Source organism: Ceratina calcarata, unplaced genomic scaffold (assembly GCF_001652005.2).
Source record: "Ceratina calcarata isolate Rehan_Ccalc_2016 unplaced genomic scaffold, ASM165200v1 scaffold525.2, whole genome shotgun sequence".
Classification (NCBI taxonomy): domain Eukaryota; kingdom Metazoa; phylum Arthropoda; class Insecta; order Hymenoptera; family Apidae; genus Ceratina; species Ceratina calcarata.
The window spans coordinates 924,380-941,995 of record NW_017176396.1 but is presented as its reverse complement, the minus strand read 5'-3'; the positions used below and the strand labels follow the sequence as shown (position 1 = coordinate 941,995).

At 35.9% G+C, this 17,616-nt stretch overlaps 5 protein-coding genes across 8 annotated transcripts; 4 read left to right on the top strand and 1 right to left on the bottom strand.

Annotated features, from left to right (window-relative positions):
* Positions 1–5,326: 5,326 nt before the first annotated feature.
* LOC108628431 (uncharacterized) lies at positions 5,327–7,319 on the top strand. Its single transcript, XM_026816489.1, has 6 exons — positions 5,327–5,341; positions 5,510–5,758; positions 5,924–6,082; positions 6,368–6,721; positions 6,877–7,021; positions 7,140–7,319. Exons 1-6 carry the CDS (start codon positions 5,327–5,329, stop codon positions 7,175–7,177), a joined length of 960 nt encoding a protein of 319 aa, XP_026672290.1. The 3' UTR covers positions 7,178–7,319.
* A 1,416-nt stretch (positions 7,320–8,735) lies between these two features.
* On the top strand, positions 8,736–10,584 carry LOC108628452 (uncharacterized). Its single transcript, XM_018030371.2, has 4 exons — positions 8,736–8,840; positions 8,969–9,307; positions 9,462–9,820; positions 10,107–10,584. The coding sequence occupies exons 1-3, from the start codon at positions 8,823–8,825 to the stop codon at positions 9,798–9,800; spliced, it is 696 nt and encodes a 231-aa protein (XP_017885860.1). The 5' UTR covers positions 8,736–8,822; the 3' UTR covers positions 9,801–9,820; positions 10,107–10,584.
* Positions 10,585–10,810: 226 nt separating this feature from the next.
* Positions 10,811–11,553, top strand: LOC108628430 (uncharacterized). The gene is made up of 3 exons (XM_018030336.1): positions 10,811–10,881; positions 10,941–11,100; positions 11,317–11,553. The coding sequence occupies exons 1-3, from the start codon at positions 10,811–10,813 to the stop codon at positions 11,551–11,553; spliced, it is 468 nt and encodes a 155-aa protein (XP_017885825.1).
* A 645-nt stretch (positions 11,554–12,198) lies between these two features.
* Positions 12,199–13,618, top strand: LOC108628429 (uncharacterized). Of its 3 annotated transcripts, XM_026816554.1 has the most exons (4): positions 12,230–12,280; positions 12,685–12,772; positions 12,857–13,147; positions 13,234–13,618. In XM_026816554.1, the coding sequence occupies exons 3-4, from the start codon at positions 12,887–12,889 to the stop codon at positions 13,522–13,524; spliced, it is 552 nt and encodes a 183-aa protein (XP_026672355.1). In that variant the 5' UTR covers positions 12,230–12,280; positions 12,685–12,772; positions 12,857–12,886; the 3' UTR covers positions 13,525–13,618. The 3 variants fall into 3 exon arrangements, with proteins under 3 accessions (XP_026672356.1, XP_026672355.1, XP_017885824.1); XM_026816555.1 differs by lacking the exon at positions 12,685–12,772 and having other exon boundaries at positions 12,199–12,280; XM_018030335.2 differs by lacking the exon at positions 12,230–12,280 and having other exon boundaries at positions 12,632–12,772.
* Positions 13,619–13,700: 82 nt separating this feature from the next.
* Positions 13,701–17,231, bottom strand: LOC108628427 (uncharacterized). Of its 2 annotated transcripts, XM_018030334.2 has the most exons (7): positions 17,039–17,231; positions 15,663–16,944; positions 15,328–15,564; positions 14,772–15,148; positions 14,340–14,567; positions 14,028–14,196; positions 13,701–13,938 (listed from the first exon to the last, which is right to left on the bottom strand). In XM_018030334.2, the coding sequence occupies exons 2-7, from the start codon at positions 16,926–16,928 to the stop codon at positions 13,903–13,905; spliced, it is 2,313 nt and encodes a 770-aa protein (XP_017885823.2). In that variant the 5' UTR covers positions 16,929–16,944; positions 17,039–17,231; the 3' UTR covers positions 13,701–13,902. The 2 variants fall into 2 exon arrangements, with proteins under 2 accessions (XP_017885823.2, XP_026672352.1); XM_026816551.1 differs by lacking the exon at positions 13,701–13,938 and having other exon boundaries at positions 14,118–14,234; positions 15,663–17,229.
* Between the last annotated feature and the right edge of the window lie 385 nt (positions 17,232–17,616).

Here is a 17,616-nt window from a genome sequence, read left to right as displayed (position 1 = left end):
AGAACGTCGTACGACGAGAGTAAGAAGCTTCGAGCGTTGCGCAATTCGAACACGGTGGCTCGCAGTATCGCCGCGTTCTGCGAAAATACGAGGGTGAATCATAAGGTGGACGTAATCATCAGTCGTTAAACGAACGATCAAACAGATGAGCAATGAGACGGAGATTCGCGTGTCTGTTTAATCAGGATTGACGCCATTGACGGTTTTTCTCAAGACCGCTTCCACCCCCGGGCTGGCCCTTAGGCCACCTGATCATTAGAAGAAAATAAACAGACAAGAGAGGACGCGTAGTCGTTTCTGGTTTACCAGGTCAGTTATCACTTGCCAGGGAACGTCACCGTACGATTAGCGTGCTCCCGTTTGACGTCATATAGTTTCGTATAAATGCCGGCAAGGATGCTTTGTCCGGACACAACTCAAGCTGATCCAGCGCGACTATCCTAAACCGAGCACCGTCCAGTACCAGTGTTTCAACTCTTCTCTATTTCCGTACAAGTTTTCGCGAGTAAGAGAAAAACAGTTCTTGCCAGTGTAATTCGTTGCTCTGGACACCGGAAGATTTATTCTGAACTTCGAGAGGATTCAAAGTAACAAGATGGTAAGATTCCTTTCTTTAAAATAATTTATCTCTCTAAGAAAAATTCTATGAGTACGTTTAGAATTTTGTTAAAAGCAATATTTAAAAAGACGTATAAAAAAAGTTTGCATATTCTAAATCTAAAGTCATTGCCAATGAATAAATCTGAAACAGCAGAGATCGATATTTAAAAAACAACGAATTTTTTATCTTTCTTGCAGAAAACCGTAGCAATCATCTTCCTTGTATCGTTCTTCTCCTGCTGCGCCGCATTTCCGGTTCAGCTGGAGGACAACCCGGATTCCATTGTTGGAATTCCCGTTTTCTATCAGAAGCAAGACCATGTCGTGAATAAACGAGAGGATTCGCTTCCGGTGGCATACGTACTTCTACAAAAACCGGACGAGACTCCTGGCACTTTGGTGCAGAAGCGCAGTGTGAAGGAGGACGCACAGGATTTGGAGACGGCGGCTGGTACTTACGCTCTGCGACCGTTGTTCGTCTACCGGCAGCAGTTGGCGTACAAACAACGCCGCAGGAACCGATTCTGAGCGATGTTCGATAGGCTGGTTATGCTGTTGACAACCCGACAGACTTTAATGGACACCGAGTCGGAAGCCGAACAAACGCGAGGAACGGCATTCATTGGGTATTCGATCGTCAAAGCGAGAATCGAAGTTTTATTGGGATTGCGCAGGACGTTGCAATTTTCAAGGAATTTAAACGAGCCTCAGAAATGAGAGAACGTTCAAAGCCGAAGGAAGCTGCATTCGGGGATTATTGGTTTTTAACGAGATCCGAAAAGATTTTTTGGAGAAGAGAATTCTTCGAGTTTTGGGAAAAACTTGAAAGATTGACAACATTCGAAGATGAACTTCGTAACGTTTGGAAAAGATCTTTTCAAAGTACAATGACGAGATACCGAAAACGGAAGTAGAACGTACTTGAAGAAGGCTGTCGCCACTTAGCGCGCTCGTTAGAAATACTACGGCTGCCAATTCGACGAGCTAACAACCGACAACGTGACAAACGGCAACGTCATACTTACTGCGAAACAACAGGAACATCTCTGATGTTTAATCTAATATTTCTAAAACCTCCAGATTTACTCGTAACAATATTTTTCCTCGTGCTAGAATACAAACATTTTTTACTATTTTTTGTAAGATAATTGTTTAATTTAAATTATCATATCAATATTGTAATATAATTTTAGCTTTAAGAGAAAGCTGCCCACCAAAGCATTATTTATAACATCAGTAAACTACTACTATTTATACCACCTCTTTTTATGTATTTATCGTCATTAATATTATGCAATAAATTTCTCATGACAATCCTCTACATAATTTTCTCATTTCTATAAACCTAACAAATGTATACTATATACGGTATCCCACTTAAGTTACATATGCAATTATTTCCCAAACTGTAAGTCGTTTAACGAAATGTTTCAAATAAACCTTAGTCTGTCTTATAAAATATATCTTAACTAATCTGCGGATTTTATACATTTATAGAAAAATTGTATGTACAGAAAATATAAAATATTCATTTAATGTCACACAAAATATAAAAAGTGAAATGAATATTATTTTTTTTAAAAGAAATTCCTATTTATAGTTCATTTTCTACGTTGATATTACAAATGGTTTGTTTTGCATAAAGATTCGCAGTCTACTTATAACAACAAGATGTCTCCGATCTCCGAAACTTTAAACAACAGACTTTGTACGTAAAATCACAAATCAATTAAATAGAGAGGGATTACCTTTTTTCTTCAATCGGTTGCAATTGAATAAAACTTTTGTCAAGTGTAGATGTCGAATTTTTTTAATGGTAAATATGTACATACATATATTTATAATATCTACATACGTGAGAATAATTACAGTTACAGTAGTATATTTAGAATCTCATTTACAAACAACAATTCTTTAAATTTTCTATCCACTGAATCTCTTCGAATAAATTATTAATTGCAGACGAATAAAAATGTACATATTCAAACATAGCGAATTTATTTTTTCTTAACACACAACTCCTTCACTTTCGAATCTCTTCAAAATAAACTAAAATTATCATATCAATATTGTAATATAATTTTAGCTTTAAGAGAAAGCTGCCCACCAAAGCATTATTTATAACATCAGTAAACTACTACTATTTATACCACCTCTTTTTATGTATTTATCGTCATTAATATTATGCAATAAATTTCTCATGACAATCCTCTACATAATTTTCTCATTTCTATAAACCTAACAAATGTATACTATATACGGTATCCCACTTAAGTTACATATGCAATTATTTCCCAAACTGTAAGTCGTTTAACGAAATGTTTCAAATAAACCTTAGTCTGTCTTATAAAATATATCTTAACTAATCTGCGGATTTTATACATTTATAGAAAAATTGTATGTACAGAAAATATAAAATATTCATTTAATGTCACACAAAATATAAAAAGTGAAATGAATATTATTTTTTTTAAAAGAAATTCCTATTTATAGTTCATTTTCTACGTTGATATTACAAATGGTTTGTTTTGCATAAAGATTCGCAGTCTACTTATAACAACAAGATGTCTCCGATCTCCGAAACTTTAAACAACAGACTTTGTACGTAAAATCACAAATCAATTAAATAGAGAGGGATTACCTTTTTTCTTCAATCGGTTGCAATTGAATAAAACTTTTGTCAAGTGTAGATGTCGAATTTTTTTAATGGTAAATATGTACATACATATATTTATAATATCTACATACGTGAGAATAATTACAGTTACAGTAGTATATTTAGAATCTCATTTACAAACAACAATTCTTTAAATTTTCTATCCACTGAATCTCTTCGAATAAATTATTAATTGCAGACGAATAAAAATGTACATATTCAAACATAGCGAATTTATTTTTTCTTAACACACAACTCCTTCACTTTCGAATCTCTTCAAAATAAACTACTAATTGTAAATGAATAAAAATATACGTATTAAAACATACTGAATTTATTTTTTCTTATCACACCTCTCCTCCACTTTCAAATCTCTTCAAATAAATTATTATCTAATTACATAAAACAGCATTGTAAATAAATAGAAATATATTACACATGTTGAAAAATAGTCAATACATTTTTCCTTGACGCACAAGCTATCTGCCAGTGAATATAGGAATTGTTAAAAATTTTCGACGCCTTTCGTTACTCGACCAATATCTTCTACCAAACGATGGCGCCCCGTACCATGAAGACAAGGATCTACTTCTGTCTTCAGCCCCTTCAAAGAACGCGCTTCTCTCCTCCCTATCTTCGGTATCCGATGAATCAGATTGTCCAAAGGGTTCTTCATTAGTATCACTTGATGAGTCTTCTTCCTCCCCAGTCTCATCTTCTGATGAATTATCCACGGTCTGAATTGCACTGTCGTCTTGCGAACACGGTGGCTCTTCATCGTCTTCTTCATCTCGTTTAACACGACTCCAAGACATTGGATTGTTGCTTAACTTCTCTTGTACTAGAGATCTTTCTTGATTTTCGTCCTCCCCATTTTTAGTGTTCACAATTCGTTCCAAACCCTCGTCTGATGACTCCGTAGTTGAAACTTCATTTTTCTTTCCAGAACTTGTTGACGAGTTAACAATTGTTGAATTTATTCCATTCTTGAAAGTGTCGTCACTTTTCGTTGAACTTGCATTTAGCTCAGGAATATTTAAAGTCGTTGGAGCGCATTCCAATTGTTGAAACATTTTTAATATACAAATTAGACTGAACAAGTAAACGTGACAATCCATTTTTTTTATTGTTAATGGTCGGTTCAAAGTTGAGAATACGAGATAGCTAAATTGTAACTGTTGAACCGGAAGGCGGTGTTCCGTCTTTTATAGCCGGCTGTATAGTAGAACGGTCGTTAAATTGTTCGCTAAACAGTATTATTAACTGCGTACTAACTGCGAAATTAGTGTCAAAAGGAGTCCGATACGTTCCAGAATGACGTTTTGCTGACGCAGTGTCTGGCTTATTGCTTTTGAAAAACGAATATTCGGAAATCTAAACTGAAGGTTGCACCAAAAATAGAATACTTTTTTAGCGCCTGATAAATATAGAACATCAAATTTTTACTTAATAAAAAGATTGCGTTTTAATCTTTGCTTATTGTAAATTGCAATATTTAACTACGTGTATTTCCAGAACATTTGATAACGAGAATGAAATCTGTCCTTCGCACGAGCTTCCAATTATCTTCCATTTCGACATTCTATATGCATACATAAATCTAATACATAATCTATCAAATAAAAATCACTTCTAAAATACATAATCTAATCTTAATTAGAACTGAAAATATCTCTTAAAAAAATTACAAAACAAATAACAAGCTTCAACATAAAAATTTTCATATCATGTATCTGAGAAAGTTATTAATAGTCACTGTACATATTTTGCATTAAGGATAAGATCAACTTCAGATTAATTTCTAACTAAAAATCGCAGTTCAAAAGTAGATCTAAACGCAAAATATTTAATTCTTTCGTGACAGGTTCAAGGTGCAGTCGAAGTGATGTACCGCAAGGTTGATATTCACATTTGTTAGCAGGACAACGATAATTCTTTCGGTATCTGGTATAAAACGTGAGCGGACCGTTATCACTAGTCAGAGTCAAAAAGGAGTTTGGTCGAATAGCAGGGAACTGAAGAAACCTGAGAAACACCCAGAATCCTGTGACGCACCTTGTGACTACAGCAATGATGTACAAACTGGTATTAAAAAATGAATAAAAAAACAAATAATTTGATAAGTAAATTAAGGAAATAACTTTACAATCAGACGAAACTTTTATTGCACCATGTTAGATCATCTTAGTAGATCATTGCGTTCACATTGTGCAATACTTTAACGTACAATGTCATTCCATTCTATTTTTTCAGATGACCATTTTTACTTCCTGCTTCATCTTAATTCTTTACGCGAGATCTTCAACGGCAAAAGCTTTGACCCCCGAAGATGTGGAGGGTTTGCTACCACCGGATCCGCGCGATAAGAACGAGACGATAGCCGCCGTTGTTCAGGACCCCGTCGTCCAGGATGCCGTGCACAACGCGGTGAACAATGGTTCATTAAATGGACTCGTCGTGAAGAAACATGTATTCATAATGCCAGCTACCGATCCCAAAACGGTTAGTGCGAGCAAGATTACGCAATCTTCTTCATTTGATTCTAAATTGATACTGAATTGATTTTTAATCAGTTGGGAGAGTTAAGACTCCACTGGTTTTTCTTTTTAATGGAAATATTGATACTCTGTCATTATTCTTTTTGAAATTTGATTGCTTCTTTTAAAGGTGCTCTCGAAACGCGAACACCTTCTCGTGGTTCCGACTGAAAATTTGGAGGACGTGCGAAAGAACATAACCGAAGTCAAGCAAGCAGAGGCTCGGGAGACGTCCACGGCTGGGAACCAGGCATTCTTCGAGGAATACGCAAGTGAATACACGCCAGAGGTAATGTACAGTAATTCAATAAACACATTCCATCTGATCAGAGATTTCTACTGATGATAGAATATTCTGAAGTCGCATTTTCACAAGAATCAATTATATTCAATCAATTGAATGAATCACGACATCAAAGGACATTCCTAAAAAGGACATTACTTTCTTTTATAAAAAGAATTGATTATATAAATTGATATAAGAATGATCAAACAAATTATTAGACGCATTATTAATGGCACTTTAATTGCAATAAATCAATTTAATTTTAACAATTAAATTAACTCCATTTAGGAAGATGAAAATAGAGAGGAACGAGACGAGTTGAGTGAGAAACGTAAAAGCGGGACAGAATTCTTAAAAAATGAGCTTAGTCACGGATCGGCTTTACTGGAACCGGAAGACACCGAGAAAAAGATTGCGGTGCCGATCGTGGCGGTCATCGACCCCACGAACGCCGATAAGGGGAAAGTGAAGAGTCCCATCGTTGCTATCCTTCCTAATCAACCAATCGTCGACGTTCCAGTGAACAATCAAGTTCAATTCTTGAAGGATAATAGTGATCGGATTCAAAAGGAGGCTCAAGATTTCGTCGATGGGAGTTCGTTAACGGTTAACACTAATTATTATTGGAAACCGACACCTGAGGTATATTTTTTATTAATAATTTCGAAAATTGACATCGACTATCTTCTAACATTCTAACAGAAGGAAATCAGATAAATTCCAATACTGGCATTCAAATAAAAAGCAACAGTTTCACATAAATCGTCAATAGAAAAGAAAATTATTTTCATTTCTAGATTGCTTCGCCGCCTGGAAGTTCTCCGATCTCGTTGTACGTGGACGAGGTGGTGCCGAGCTTAGCAACGGAGGCGATCCTGACGCCGGTTGTGGTGCCTCAATGGAACCTGGTTCCATTAACGGATGATCAAGGCGAAGAAACAGGTGACATGGACGTAGCAGAAGATATTATATTTAGGCCGCTGTTTAGATACCGTCAGGAGAACAATCGACGGTTAGGCTCCGCGTCTAATTATTATCCGAGACGATCTTCTAATTACAGAACTCGGTACGACGGTTATTAGAAATGAAGTGGATTGAGCGAGAAACTTCAAGACAACCGGGGAAGATGGATAGTCGAGAAGAGAAGACTTTTTAATGAAACAAACTTGTTTAGCTATAAACTTTGTGTTAAAGAATTGAAGATGAGAAACGTTTGACGACTAAAATAGAAAAGCTGAGCAATGAGGAAATAAATAATTGGCTATATTACATTTTTCAAAAAATTGTACCTGTATTATTTATGAAATCAACCTAATGTGTTATATATTAGATAAACTATTATAATTCTCTGTTGAATTTTTTGTAGTATTTTTTTGTAATATGTAGATGAGTATCTATATAATATATTTATAGAATTTTTGTTATATTATGACAATAAACTATTTACTTGTTGTTACTACTTATCCCTTGGATTCAATTCAAATATAGAGAAAATAGAAAGTACAGAATCACCTTAAGGCTATCAAGAGTATTAGAGACTATTATAAACGTTTGACGAGGCCATCAAGGAATAAAGACCTCGTCATTATTTCCGGTGAAAATTAATTCTACTTCCTTGAAATTCACAACAATTATAAATCTCTCAATTGAAGTCATTTATGCGAATCAATATTTAATTCTCTTTAAATATTCATAATCATATAATCGTTCTTTTAAATATTAGTTCCCATAAATTATTACAGTAATCTCAACATTAGTATTGATACCTGACCTTAATCTAGCAAAAAAAGTTGAGGAAGACTATTAATCATGCGTACATGTTTTCTCAATAAGATTTCACTTCACCGATCGGGTTCACCAGAAAGATTAACGATGTTTATGTGGTAAAACGTGTTCGCGGAAGACCCGCAAACCAGTTTTCTGCGAACGATACTTAATAAACGCGTTACGATCTGAAATTAACGCGACGTCGTTAACAATATAGTTAGTCACTCGTTTGTTCGGTATTCCATTCAACGAAAATGTCGAGCGAATGCCAGGGGGTGTGTTAAACGACCACTGAGTCGAATTAACACGTTTTGCTGAATCATTGCAGAAGAATGATTTCTCATGCTAATTCAAGGAACAAATGGGATCATCCGCGAAATTCTCAAGGTGCGAAATGAGGTGGAGATTTGTTTTCACAATTGAGCAACGTGAAAAGTAATGAAAATCAAATAAATGATGATTGATGATGATTGATGATGCTGTTAAATTATATGTTATATATGTTCATTAAAAAGCCATAAGAAATAATGTCAGCAGTTCTATACTAAAGTTAAAAGCGACTGAATCAGGCAAATGAATAATTCAATTCGGCATAGAATCCCTCATTTCCATAAAAATCTCGGGTCCTAAAAAGAATTTACAAATGGTACCGCTATCACACTACGTCGAATTAAAAGCTACAGGCGAGAAAATATTCAAGGTGTTCGCACTTTCGAAGCCAGTCGGGAAGGATAAACGAGTCAGGATGACCCTCTTTCCCTTCCTTTTTCCTAAGGATCGTCGTTCTCGAAGGTGACTCACATCTAAACTGGAAGTCTCGCACCTCTTCGTAGCTCGCTTGTAATCGCGTTCCTCAGGAAACCCGCCACGTGGTATATAACCGATGCTCGTTCAATCTGTTCTCTCAATCGTGATCCAAGTGTCGGAGGTAACGTGTCCCAATACGTCAGACTGCCAAGTGAAACATTGAACGACGATGTGGACCGCGCTTTTGGTAAGAAGAAGTGTTTTGTGTCCTACGATTCTTTTTTTTCATTCAAATTTTGAGAAGAGAAATCATTTTTTAAATGTTTGAACGCTACAATAACTTCAGTTTTCCGTTCTTAATATATTATTTTACAGGTACTTTGTGTGGTAGCGTCTTTTGACGTGAATGCAAGGGAATTACATGATGCGTCTGCCCTGGAACTGTCTGGTTCTCCTGTGGCGAGTTTGAGGACGGTGGAAAACGTGCCAGCTAGAGTGCCGAAGAGATTTAGACCAAACAGCCAATTTAGAAGACTGCATATTGAAAATCAACATGGATTTGACGGCAAGGTTGATAAAATTCGTGTTAACGAGCAAATTCCCAAATATAAATCATATACGACGACGAAATCGGATCAATTGAATGATAGCCAGGCCGAGATGCAACTGCAGAATACAACTCCAAGGCAGAATGCAATGAGAGTTGCTCGCTCGGTGAGATTTTTATTACAAATGATAATAATAATTTATTCATAACCGAGTAATGCCACTTTCATACAAAAAGATTAAAATATTGTTTGCAAATAGAAAGAATAATGAAGGATAAAACACATGTATACCTTCGATTTCATCGTTAACGAAATTACAGGTAGAAGCTTATGGAAAATCGAAGGAACATTTAGTTGTGAACGGTCAGATCGAAAGTGGAAATCCTCCAGTTCACGAATCCAAGCCGCAGCCGCAGAGAGCCGAAGGATCTGTCATCAGAGTGTACAGATCCATCGATGCGAAAGTAGAACCGAAAGAACACGAATCTATTAAGGGTCAGGAGACGGACTTGGAGGGTCAAGACTCGAAAGTATTCAGGCCCTTGTTCACGTACAGGAAACAGATGGCTAGGAAGTATAGAACAAGAAATCATATAGGCAATCGTGGTTTCCCGGTTCGTCCGAAACCACGTCGTAATCGATTAATACCAGTTTTCTGAGTTCATCGATCGGAACTAAGGTACAATCGGGATCTTAATCTATGAACATATATCTTCAATAATTTATGAATTGATTATGAATTTCTGAAACATTTATATTGTAAATTCAGAAAAAGATGGAAACGTTCTTGATTGTTCTTCAATAATGAAGTTTGTCTGAAATTACATACTTTCCCTTTTTTTAAAAAGTGAAACTTGTTGAAACGCCTGTGATTCTTTTCTTACCATTGTTGATATTATATAACACGAAATCTCGGCGTGTTCATGTATGAATTTCAAGAAGAATGAGGAAGATATTTTTTTCAGGGAGCCTGGAAGCACGGAGGCGCGATAAAGCGGTGGCTATGCGAACGGGCGTAATCGAGGCGCGTGTTTGCGCGCTGGGATCCTTGAAGACGACTAATTATCATAATAATTAACCGATTGAGTCAGCATCGCTTTTGTGCCATAAAAGAAGAAAGCGGTTTCTCGGGGACGAGGAATGAATTGCCGCGTGTGTAATAATGATCGAAAGCGCCGGGGCAGTCGAAGAATGTTCCAAGTACCAAATATATAAACTTAGTATTAGCGCGAGGTATTCGTTTCTGAAACCGCAGATTTCGATAGTGGTTCATTTAATTAACAATAATTCATGATGTAATATCGCGCGATTTTTTAGTAAAATATAAGATTTTTCAACGTTTATATGATGTGATTAATTTAATAAAACATGTAAATGATGTAATCATTTAGATTGATAAGATGATGCCATTTTTATAGAAGAATAAAGTTTAACCATTTTCTATTCATGTTTACCTAAACTGTAATTACATGTAGAAAACAGTTGAAAAATGTCGATGTCATCGTTGGCTCGATTACATTTTATGCTGTTCAATTTGTGCGAATGGACAAATTTAGAATGAGATATAGCGAGAAAAAGTCCTTTATGTTACCAACAAAGAAATTGTCCCTCGGAGATCCTTTCATCTGATTGATTCTAATCGTTTACCATGTGCGACGCGGCGTTAACCATGAAAAATCGATCGAATGGCAAGAACGGCAAGGCGGTGGTTCAAGGAAAAGCGGAGAGATCGGAGAACAGGTAATTAACGATTTGACAACATACGTCGACGATAATAAATATCGTACGTGACACTTTAGGCAAAAATCGCAGAGGAAATCGTCGGTGTTCCATTCGATATCTCTGATCGTATTACACGTGCTCGATGCGATGCTACTGGTCATACTCTTGCCATTCATGATCTGGCAATGGGTGTCCGCCAATGACCGTTTGAAAATCATACTGAAAGCCGTCGTAGAAGTAAATTATCCCCTCAGGACATTTATTAACCCCTCCATACTCGATTTATGAACAGTAATAAAACTTCATTTTTGGCATTGTCAACGCCTGACTGAAACGCCGTAAATTATTACGGTATCAAAATAGTGTATCGAATGATGCGTAATAAGAGTATCATTTCTCATTTAATTAGCCGTTCTATTTTATAATTGAATGTTCCGTTGATGATTCGTTCAGGTAGCCGTGGAACTGATCATGTGGGTGATCTTCGCTGGGGTGTCAATCCTTATGACCACTACGTTCGTTTTAGAGGAAGCTTATTTCCGTAAGAACGATAACGAGAAATTACGACAGTTGATGATCGCACGGAACGAACCCACGCCGAATGATAACGAAAGTCAGAAGGAGTATCCTCCACATTCGAAGGAGCAAGAGAAGCTGAAAACTGAGAACAAAGACCGTCCGCTTTGCTGACTTTTACTTTTGCTACTTTTTCTGTAATCCTTTAAGAAAATACAGTTTTTTTTTTACACGCAAAGCATCTACTACGCAGAACTTCTGTGCAAAGATTAATATTTAAATTTCGTTAATCGATTATGCTTTGACGAACGAAGCCATTGCGAAATAAACCTCAACCTCGTCCCTGAACTTTCCCACACCGTCTCATTCCACGTTTCCTATTGTTTACTTTAAAAAATCGAAAGTCCTACGTTTCGAATGCAAACAGTCGATAAATAAAATTTGAGAATCTCGAGTTTCTCAGAAAAAATTTAAATACAATAAATGTAATATAATGGGAAAGAAATTAAGGTCGCGTGTCGAAATTTTGAAGACAGTCAATCAAACAGCGATATTTTACTCGATTTATTCTATTTTAAGCTTTATGCTTCACGTCTTTATAGAGAACATTCGTCATCGACATTCTTGCTGGATAATAGCAAACTTAAAGAAAACTTTCTTCATGTTTTCATTCAATCGCAATGGATTTGCAAATCGCCGACCCGCCGACCTATGCCACGAGCGAGTTAATGAATTGCGACTCATCTACATAAATCACAATAAATAACAATGATTCGCTATTAAAAAGCATTGTTTCGGTCGATATCATTATTGTACGAACGACAACGGCCCTGGTCGTTCTGAAGGTAGAGGATCACGTATAATTAATAGTGCTTACGAATCCTAGGAGTTAATTTCGAAGGTAAGACGTATGTACACAAAAGTGGTTTTAAAAGGTTGCGCAAATGTTTAGACAATTTCTTTTATCTATCTTCATGAGAGATGACTTTCATCAACACACATATTACTCTTTATACATTTCCTTTGAATTGCATCACGTTATGTAAATAAATTTATCTCTTTCATGCAATACGGTCAATCGATGAGACAGACAGCGGCAGGAGGAGAAAAATTTTCTGTTTGAAAATGGAGTAATGCGTAAATTCGTTATTAACTTTTGCATGAAAGAATTTGAGGACTTTTTTTAGAGTATAATGAATGCAAGACGAACCAGTATTTTTAAGATGCGCAAAAGCAATGAAACAAGTCGCGTGAGTCATGGAGTTTAACAGCCGCTCCTTTACGTTCCTGGTTTTCCGGTTATAGGGACAAAGAAAAGGAATTCTTTTCCTCCTTGAGAAATCAGTGTCAGTTCTACACGACCAGGTCGTTGTAACACAGTATATCGCGACAGGTCGTGATTTCTATCATTCAATTTCGCATATATACTTTTATTAGTGGCAAATTGTTACTGTGTTCATCTTTTGGACCATTTCAGGTAATCTGGTACGTTCGTATTCCTCAAAAGATGAAGGGAATTATAGCTGTGTTCCTGTTAATATCGGTGGCGAACGCCGATCCTTTTTGGGGCGGTTGGCCGCCTCTGTCATCAGCTTGGAATCGGAGATTCGTACCTCAACCGCCAAAGCGGGTGCACGATCACAATCATGGCTTCGGCGAGCCGGATTACACACAATCGCAACGCTGTCAATTGTTAGAGAATTTATTCTCAATGAAGCAGGATTGCACTCTCGCGTCGATTTGTCGTAACCCAGGAACGAGCGATATCGTGAGTTTTAATTAACTTGTAACTTAAAACAATTCTAACCAAATTAGTTTTAAACGACGTAAAATATTTTACATAATTATTCATAGATAATTAGCGAGCTGACTGAATCACAATTGATGACTCTCATCGATCTGAAGCAAGACAGATTTCGAAATGAAATGAGTAATAATAATCCGAATCCTTGTAATGGAATGTCTGATAAAACAGACTTTGATAATATGAAGAATAACAATGAGAAGGATAATTCGAATAATGATGGAAAAGTTGTAGCAACTTCACCGATACCTGTTACTACCTACGAGCCCGTAATAACTACGTCTCCGCATTATCATGGAGGGGAAGGGATTATCGATATTAGAATAGGAGACGACGATTAGATAAGATATTCAGGGTCTAGAATTCACAGAAAGTTTATTTTTTAAAATGTACTAAACAGATACATAAAATAATAAATAAAAAAACATACGTCAACATTTTTTATTATTTTAATTTACAAGAAAGTAAAAACGAATGAGAGAAAACCTAATGATACAAATAAAGATAAGAATTTAATGATAAAATGAAAACTGAAATGCTCAATTAGCTATTACGAGTTACAGAAACAAAACTGTTGAGTAATCCTTCCTACATCTGTATCATATACATATATCTGTGAAATAAAATTTGCTTGGCACTTACGTTTATAAATAACAATATTTGGTATTTCTTAAATAATTATTAACAGCTTAATAATATTAAACCTATGTTCTAAAACACTACTTGTCCAGTTGAGCAACCTTCTCCACACGTTCCTAAAGGTATTGGAAATAGAAAAGGATTTAATATCATTGTTATGATATGCGACTTTTTTAACGTAATGTCATGCAAGGTATAATTTTACCGAAATAGCCACGTCATCAGATGCCAACGGCATATGCGTTAGAAGACTATTTAGGTCTATGTCTACGTTTGGGTCTCCTTCTCTTAAATGCTGCGCAACTTTTTTAGCGACTACTTGTACCGTCGCAGCGTCTGTATTAGGATCGCTGTGCCTCTGACAACGTCCATTTCTTTATGTTAACACACAAAACAATACTTACTGTTAGTTCTATTAGTCAACAGACATAGACAATAAAAGAATTTTTGATAAAAAATATAATAAAGCTGTTCAAAAGTGGGAAAAGACAAAATTGCATTTCTCATCGATACTTACTGATCGAAGTGGTCGTACCCACTGATCGCTATACCACATATGTAACACATCTCTGAGCCACATGAACACGTGATTCTATTACACCCATCCTCCTTGATATATGGACTACCACAATTATAACATTTACGCACAAGTGCCTCTGTCATTTTCTCTTCCAGAAGTAAGCGAGCTTTGTCAGATTGCACTTCGTAGCATTTAAGTGGTAAATGATTAATTCGTTTACAATACCTATTTGAAAGTAACGAACATATTTGTACAATATGTATTTGAAAGGAACAAACATATCTGTAGAAATTCTAAAATATAAATATCTAAGATAATTTACAAATTCTTCGAATTTCTTTACAATTTTGAAAAAATAAAGTTTACTTCAGTCTATATTTAATTCTAAAAACGGAAAGTATCATTGATATATTTTTCTAATAAACTTACCGGCATGACTCTTTCATGCAATCGGGATTGAGGCACTTGAAAATTTTATCCTCCACTGGAGGTATTGATGCGAAATAACAAAACGGGCATGCAACTAAACCCTCCAGGCCAGCAGCCAGTACCTCTGCCTCCTGCCTCTTACGTAGAAGGAGACTGAACACCATCGGTTTCAACGCTTTTTGAAGCGTCGTGAGACTGAATTCACTGGTGCAGTCGGAATCAAAGCATGAGACGCGTGTAGTCCCTTGTCCCATTTTTACTTCGGCTCCTCTTTGAACGCACAAATCGCAAAATACGTGTCCATCGTCGCATGTCAAACACTTCGATGGAATGCATTCAGTGTAACAACACTGGCACTCCAAGAACTCATTCATCCGCTTTTAGAACAAATAATCAAATCAATCATCCTATTTCTCTTTTCATCTTTCAATGTGCGGTCAGTCACAGAAATCCATATACATCAAATTTAAAAAATTTGACAAATAAGATTTAGATGCTAGACTGTATTGAGACTTTTGTGATTGACTACAGCAACTATTAGGATGTACGAATTTACTATTAATAAGTCGAGTTCTTTCCTTTCTATTTCCTTCAACCTATTAAATTCCTCGTCAATTTGCGTCTTGCGTACTATATAAGCAACCTCTTGCAACAAAGGAATATTTTCCGATGCTTTTTTCTTCCACGACGATTCATGGTTATTTCTTTTATCTGGTACTTTCGTTCGCAATGCACATGCAGTTAAAGTTAAATTATACTTATTTTGTGTATATACATCTGTTATAGTCGTTTCCTACGAGATGTAAGTTGAAAATGTTTGTGTAAATCATGATTTGCATCTGATACGTAAAGGAGATACATAATATTGAATTTAAAAAATAATGAAAATACCTCAAATTGTTTAAACTGGAATTTAAGAAATTCAAATGCTTCCGCATTGTATACACATTTCCTATTCTGATTTTCAAAGAATTCGATCGGATCCGGAATTGCTTCCAAAAATTGTTTCACATTGAAGTTTATAGTATATCTTGCGATGTTCTTTCGCTTCAACTTCTCTTCTTTCGTTATATAAGTAGGCGTTTCTATTTGCGTTTGGATGAACTCTTGTAATGCTTCGACATCGCCGCGCGTTCTTGCAACCACTTTTTTCAAGTAATCGGGGTCCGCGTTTTGAAAAATGTTCGATAGATATATAAACTTTTCGTCTATGTCGGCAACATATTCCGATTGTAATTCGGTAGCGTCTTTTTCAACGATGCTGATCAGATTCTTTAACTTTTCATCAAAAGTAGCATTTTGTTTCGGGTGTTTATACGTTCTAGTCAAATTATTTAGCCACTGCTGGTCGACATTAGGAAATCTACATGTTAATTCTACGTATAATTGCAGTACATCATAGATCCAATTTTCATCATTTTGAAACAACATGCTGTTCTCTTTATTATTCTCTTCCTTATCTCTTTTATTAGTAGTAATTACTTTCCTCTTAGTACCCGCAATAATATCCTCTTTATGTTGTATAGGATTATCTCCTGAAATACTGGCACGTAATACCTCTTCTATTAATGAATCGACTGATGTGAATTGTGAACCAAAATTATTTTCATTAGTTATTCTTTGCACAGGAGGCCTTTTCATAGGTAATAAATCCCAAAGTGTAAGTTCTATATAATTTTTTGCGTGTCTATTTTGACATAATGCTTCGAATATTCGATTGAAATTATATTTTGACAAAAGTTTAGATATAGTTATAGCGTCTTCAGTTAATGTTTTATTTGAAATATTGTTTATTCCAGACCCATTAGAAGTATGATCGTTTTCTGATAAAGTGCGCAAAAATTTCGTTCTATTAGACGTTTTCTTTCGCATTTGAGTTCTTATGAAGTTGGTAGACTTTTGTTGGCTTTCAATCTCTATGACACTATCTGTATCATCACTATCTTGCTGCGAATTTTCTGTAACTGTATCCTTCACAAGGTTATAACTTCTGTTTTTAATAGAAGAGTGTATAGTGTCCTCGTTCTCGAAATAATAGTCGAACATATCATTTGAATCATCACTAATCGCTATGCATTCCGGACTACTTACATAGTCGACTATTGAAACTGAAGGCAGTCTAGCATTAACGTGAAGAGATTTACACGAACTCCTCATATTTATCGGGATTCTCCTTTTATGAACGAATAAAGGAATCACAGATAAGAAAAATTACGCAAATAAAATCGTTTAGCACTACACCATTATACTTTCCACATTTCGCTTACCGATCTGCTGCAGACGCTGCAGACTTGCCAATCGTCAACTGACGTTACGGTGAATATCAAAATACAGAAGAGGACTGAGAAATTAGTTTAGAATTGAGGAATTTAACACACACAAGGATGATCGATCATGTTTGCCTCATTTGACACTACATATTTTAAATATCGCGCAGCGGTGCTATAACTTTTCCCTCGGCCGGAAAGTGGGGACAACGCGACCATGGTGGGGACCAATAGTTGGTGGAGGTATGCAGTGATTTTCGAGATTTGTAGGCTTATTTTGGCTATACATCTCGTCAAGTTGGCAACGTGGATAGTAGCGCCAAGCCAAGTGTGACGTAGACGAACGCGGCGCTGAATCTTTATCATTTGAGTTTGGATGCCAGGCTTAAACAGTACCACGTGCGATTCCTTTGTTCTGTTCGATATTGTTCTTGTTACTCGTTATTTTGTTGTTTTCGTTATTGTTATTTATTCTTGTTATTGTTATTATTACTTTTCGTGAGTGCGAAATGGCTCAATTATCAGGTAAGATATATTTTTACTACTTATTATGTGTATTCATGCACCGAGTACATACG

What these genes read in the sequence shown, in the direction of transcription:
- LOC108628452 (XM_018030371.2), top strand. An exon ending in CAATGAGAGTTGCTCGCTCG is followed by an intron (nt 9,308 to 9,461) that starts GTGAGATTTTTA and finishes ACGAAATTACAG; the next exon opens with GTAGAAGCTTATGGAAAATC.
- LOC108628429 (XM_026816555.1), top strand. Translation starts at nt 12,887, where the DNA reads ATGAAGGGAATTATAGCTGTGTTCCTGTTAATATCGGTGGCGAACGCC. An exon ending in ACCCAGGAACGAGCGATATC is followed by an intron (nt 13,148 to 13,233) that starts GTGAGTTTTAAT and finishes AATTATTCATAG; the next exon opens with ATAATTAGCGAGCTGACTGA.
- LOC108628430 (XM_018030336.1), top strand. Translation starts at nt 10,811, where the DNA reads ATGAAAAATCGATCGAATGGCAAGAACGGCAAGGCGGTGGTTCAAGGA. An exon ending in GCGGAGAGATCGGAGAACAG is followed by an intron (nt 10,882 to 10,940) that starts GTAATTAACGAT and finishes GTGACACTTTAG; the next exon opens with GCAAAAATCGCAGAGGAAAT. An exon ending in TACTGAAAGCCGTCGTAGAA is followed by an intron (nt 11,101 to 11,316) that starts GTAAATTATCCC and finishes TGATTCGTTCAG; the next exon opens with GTAGCCGTGGAACTGATCAT.
- LOC108628427 (XM_018030334.2), bottom strand. Translation starts at nt 16,928, where the DNA reads ATGAGGAGTTCGTGTAAATCTCTTCACGTTAATGCTAGACTGCCTTCA. An exon ending in AAGAACTCGACTTATTAATA is followed by an intron (nt 15,149 to 15,327) that starts GTAAATTCGTAC and finishes TTGTTCTAAAAG; the next exon opens with CGGATGAATGAGTTCTTGGA. An exon ending in TGCATGAAAGAGTCATGCCG is followed by an intron (nt 14,568 to 14,771) that starts GTAAGTTTATTA and finishes ACTTTCAAATAG; the next exon opens with GTATTGTAAACGAATTAATC.
- LOC108628431 (XM_026816489.1), top strand. An exon ending in ATTGGAAACCGACACCTGAG is followed by an intron (nt 6,722 to 6,876) that starts GTATATTTTTTA and finishes TTTCATTTCTAG; the next exon opens with ATTGCTTCGCCGCCTGGAAG. An exon ending in TGATCAAGGCGAAGAAACAG is followed by an intron (nt 7,022 to 7,139) that starts GTGACATGGACG and finishes TTCTAATTACAG; the next exon opens with AACTCGGTACGACGGTTATT.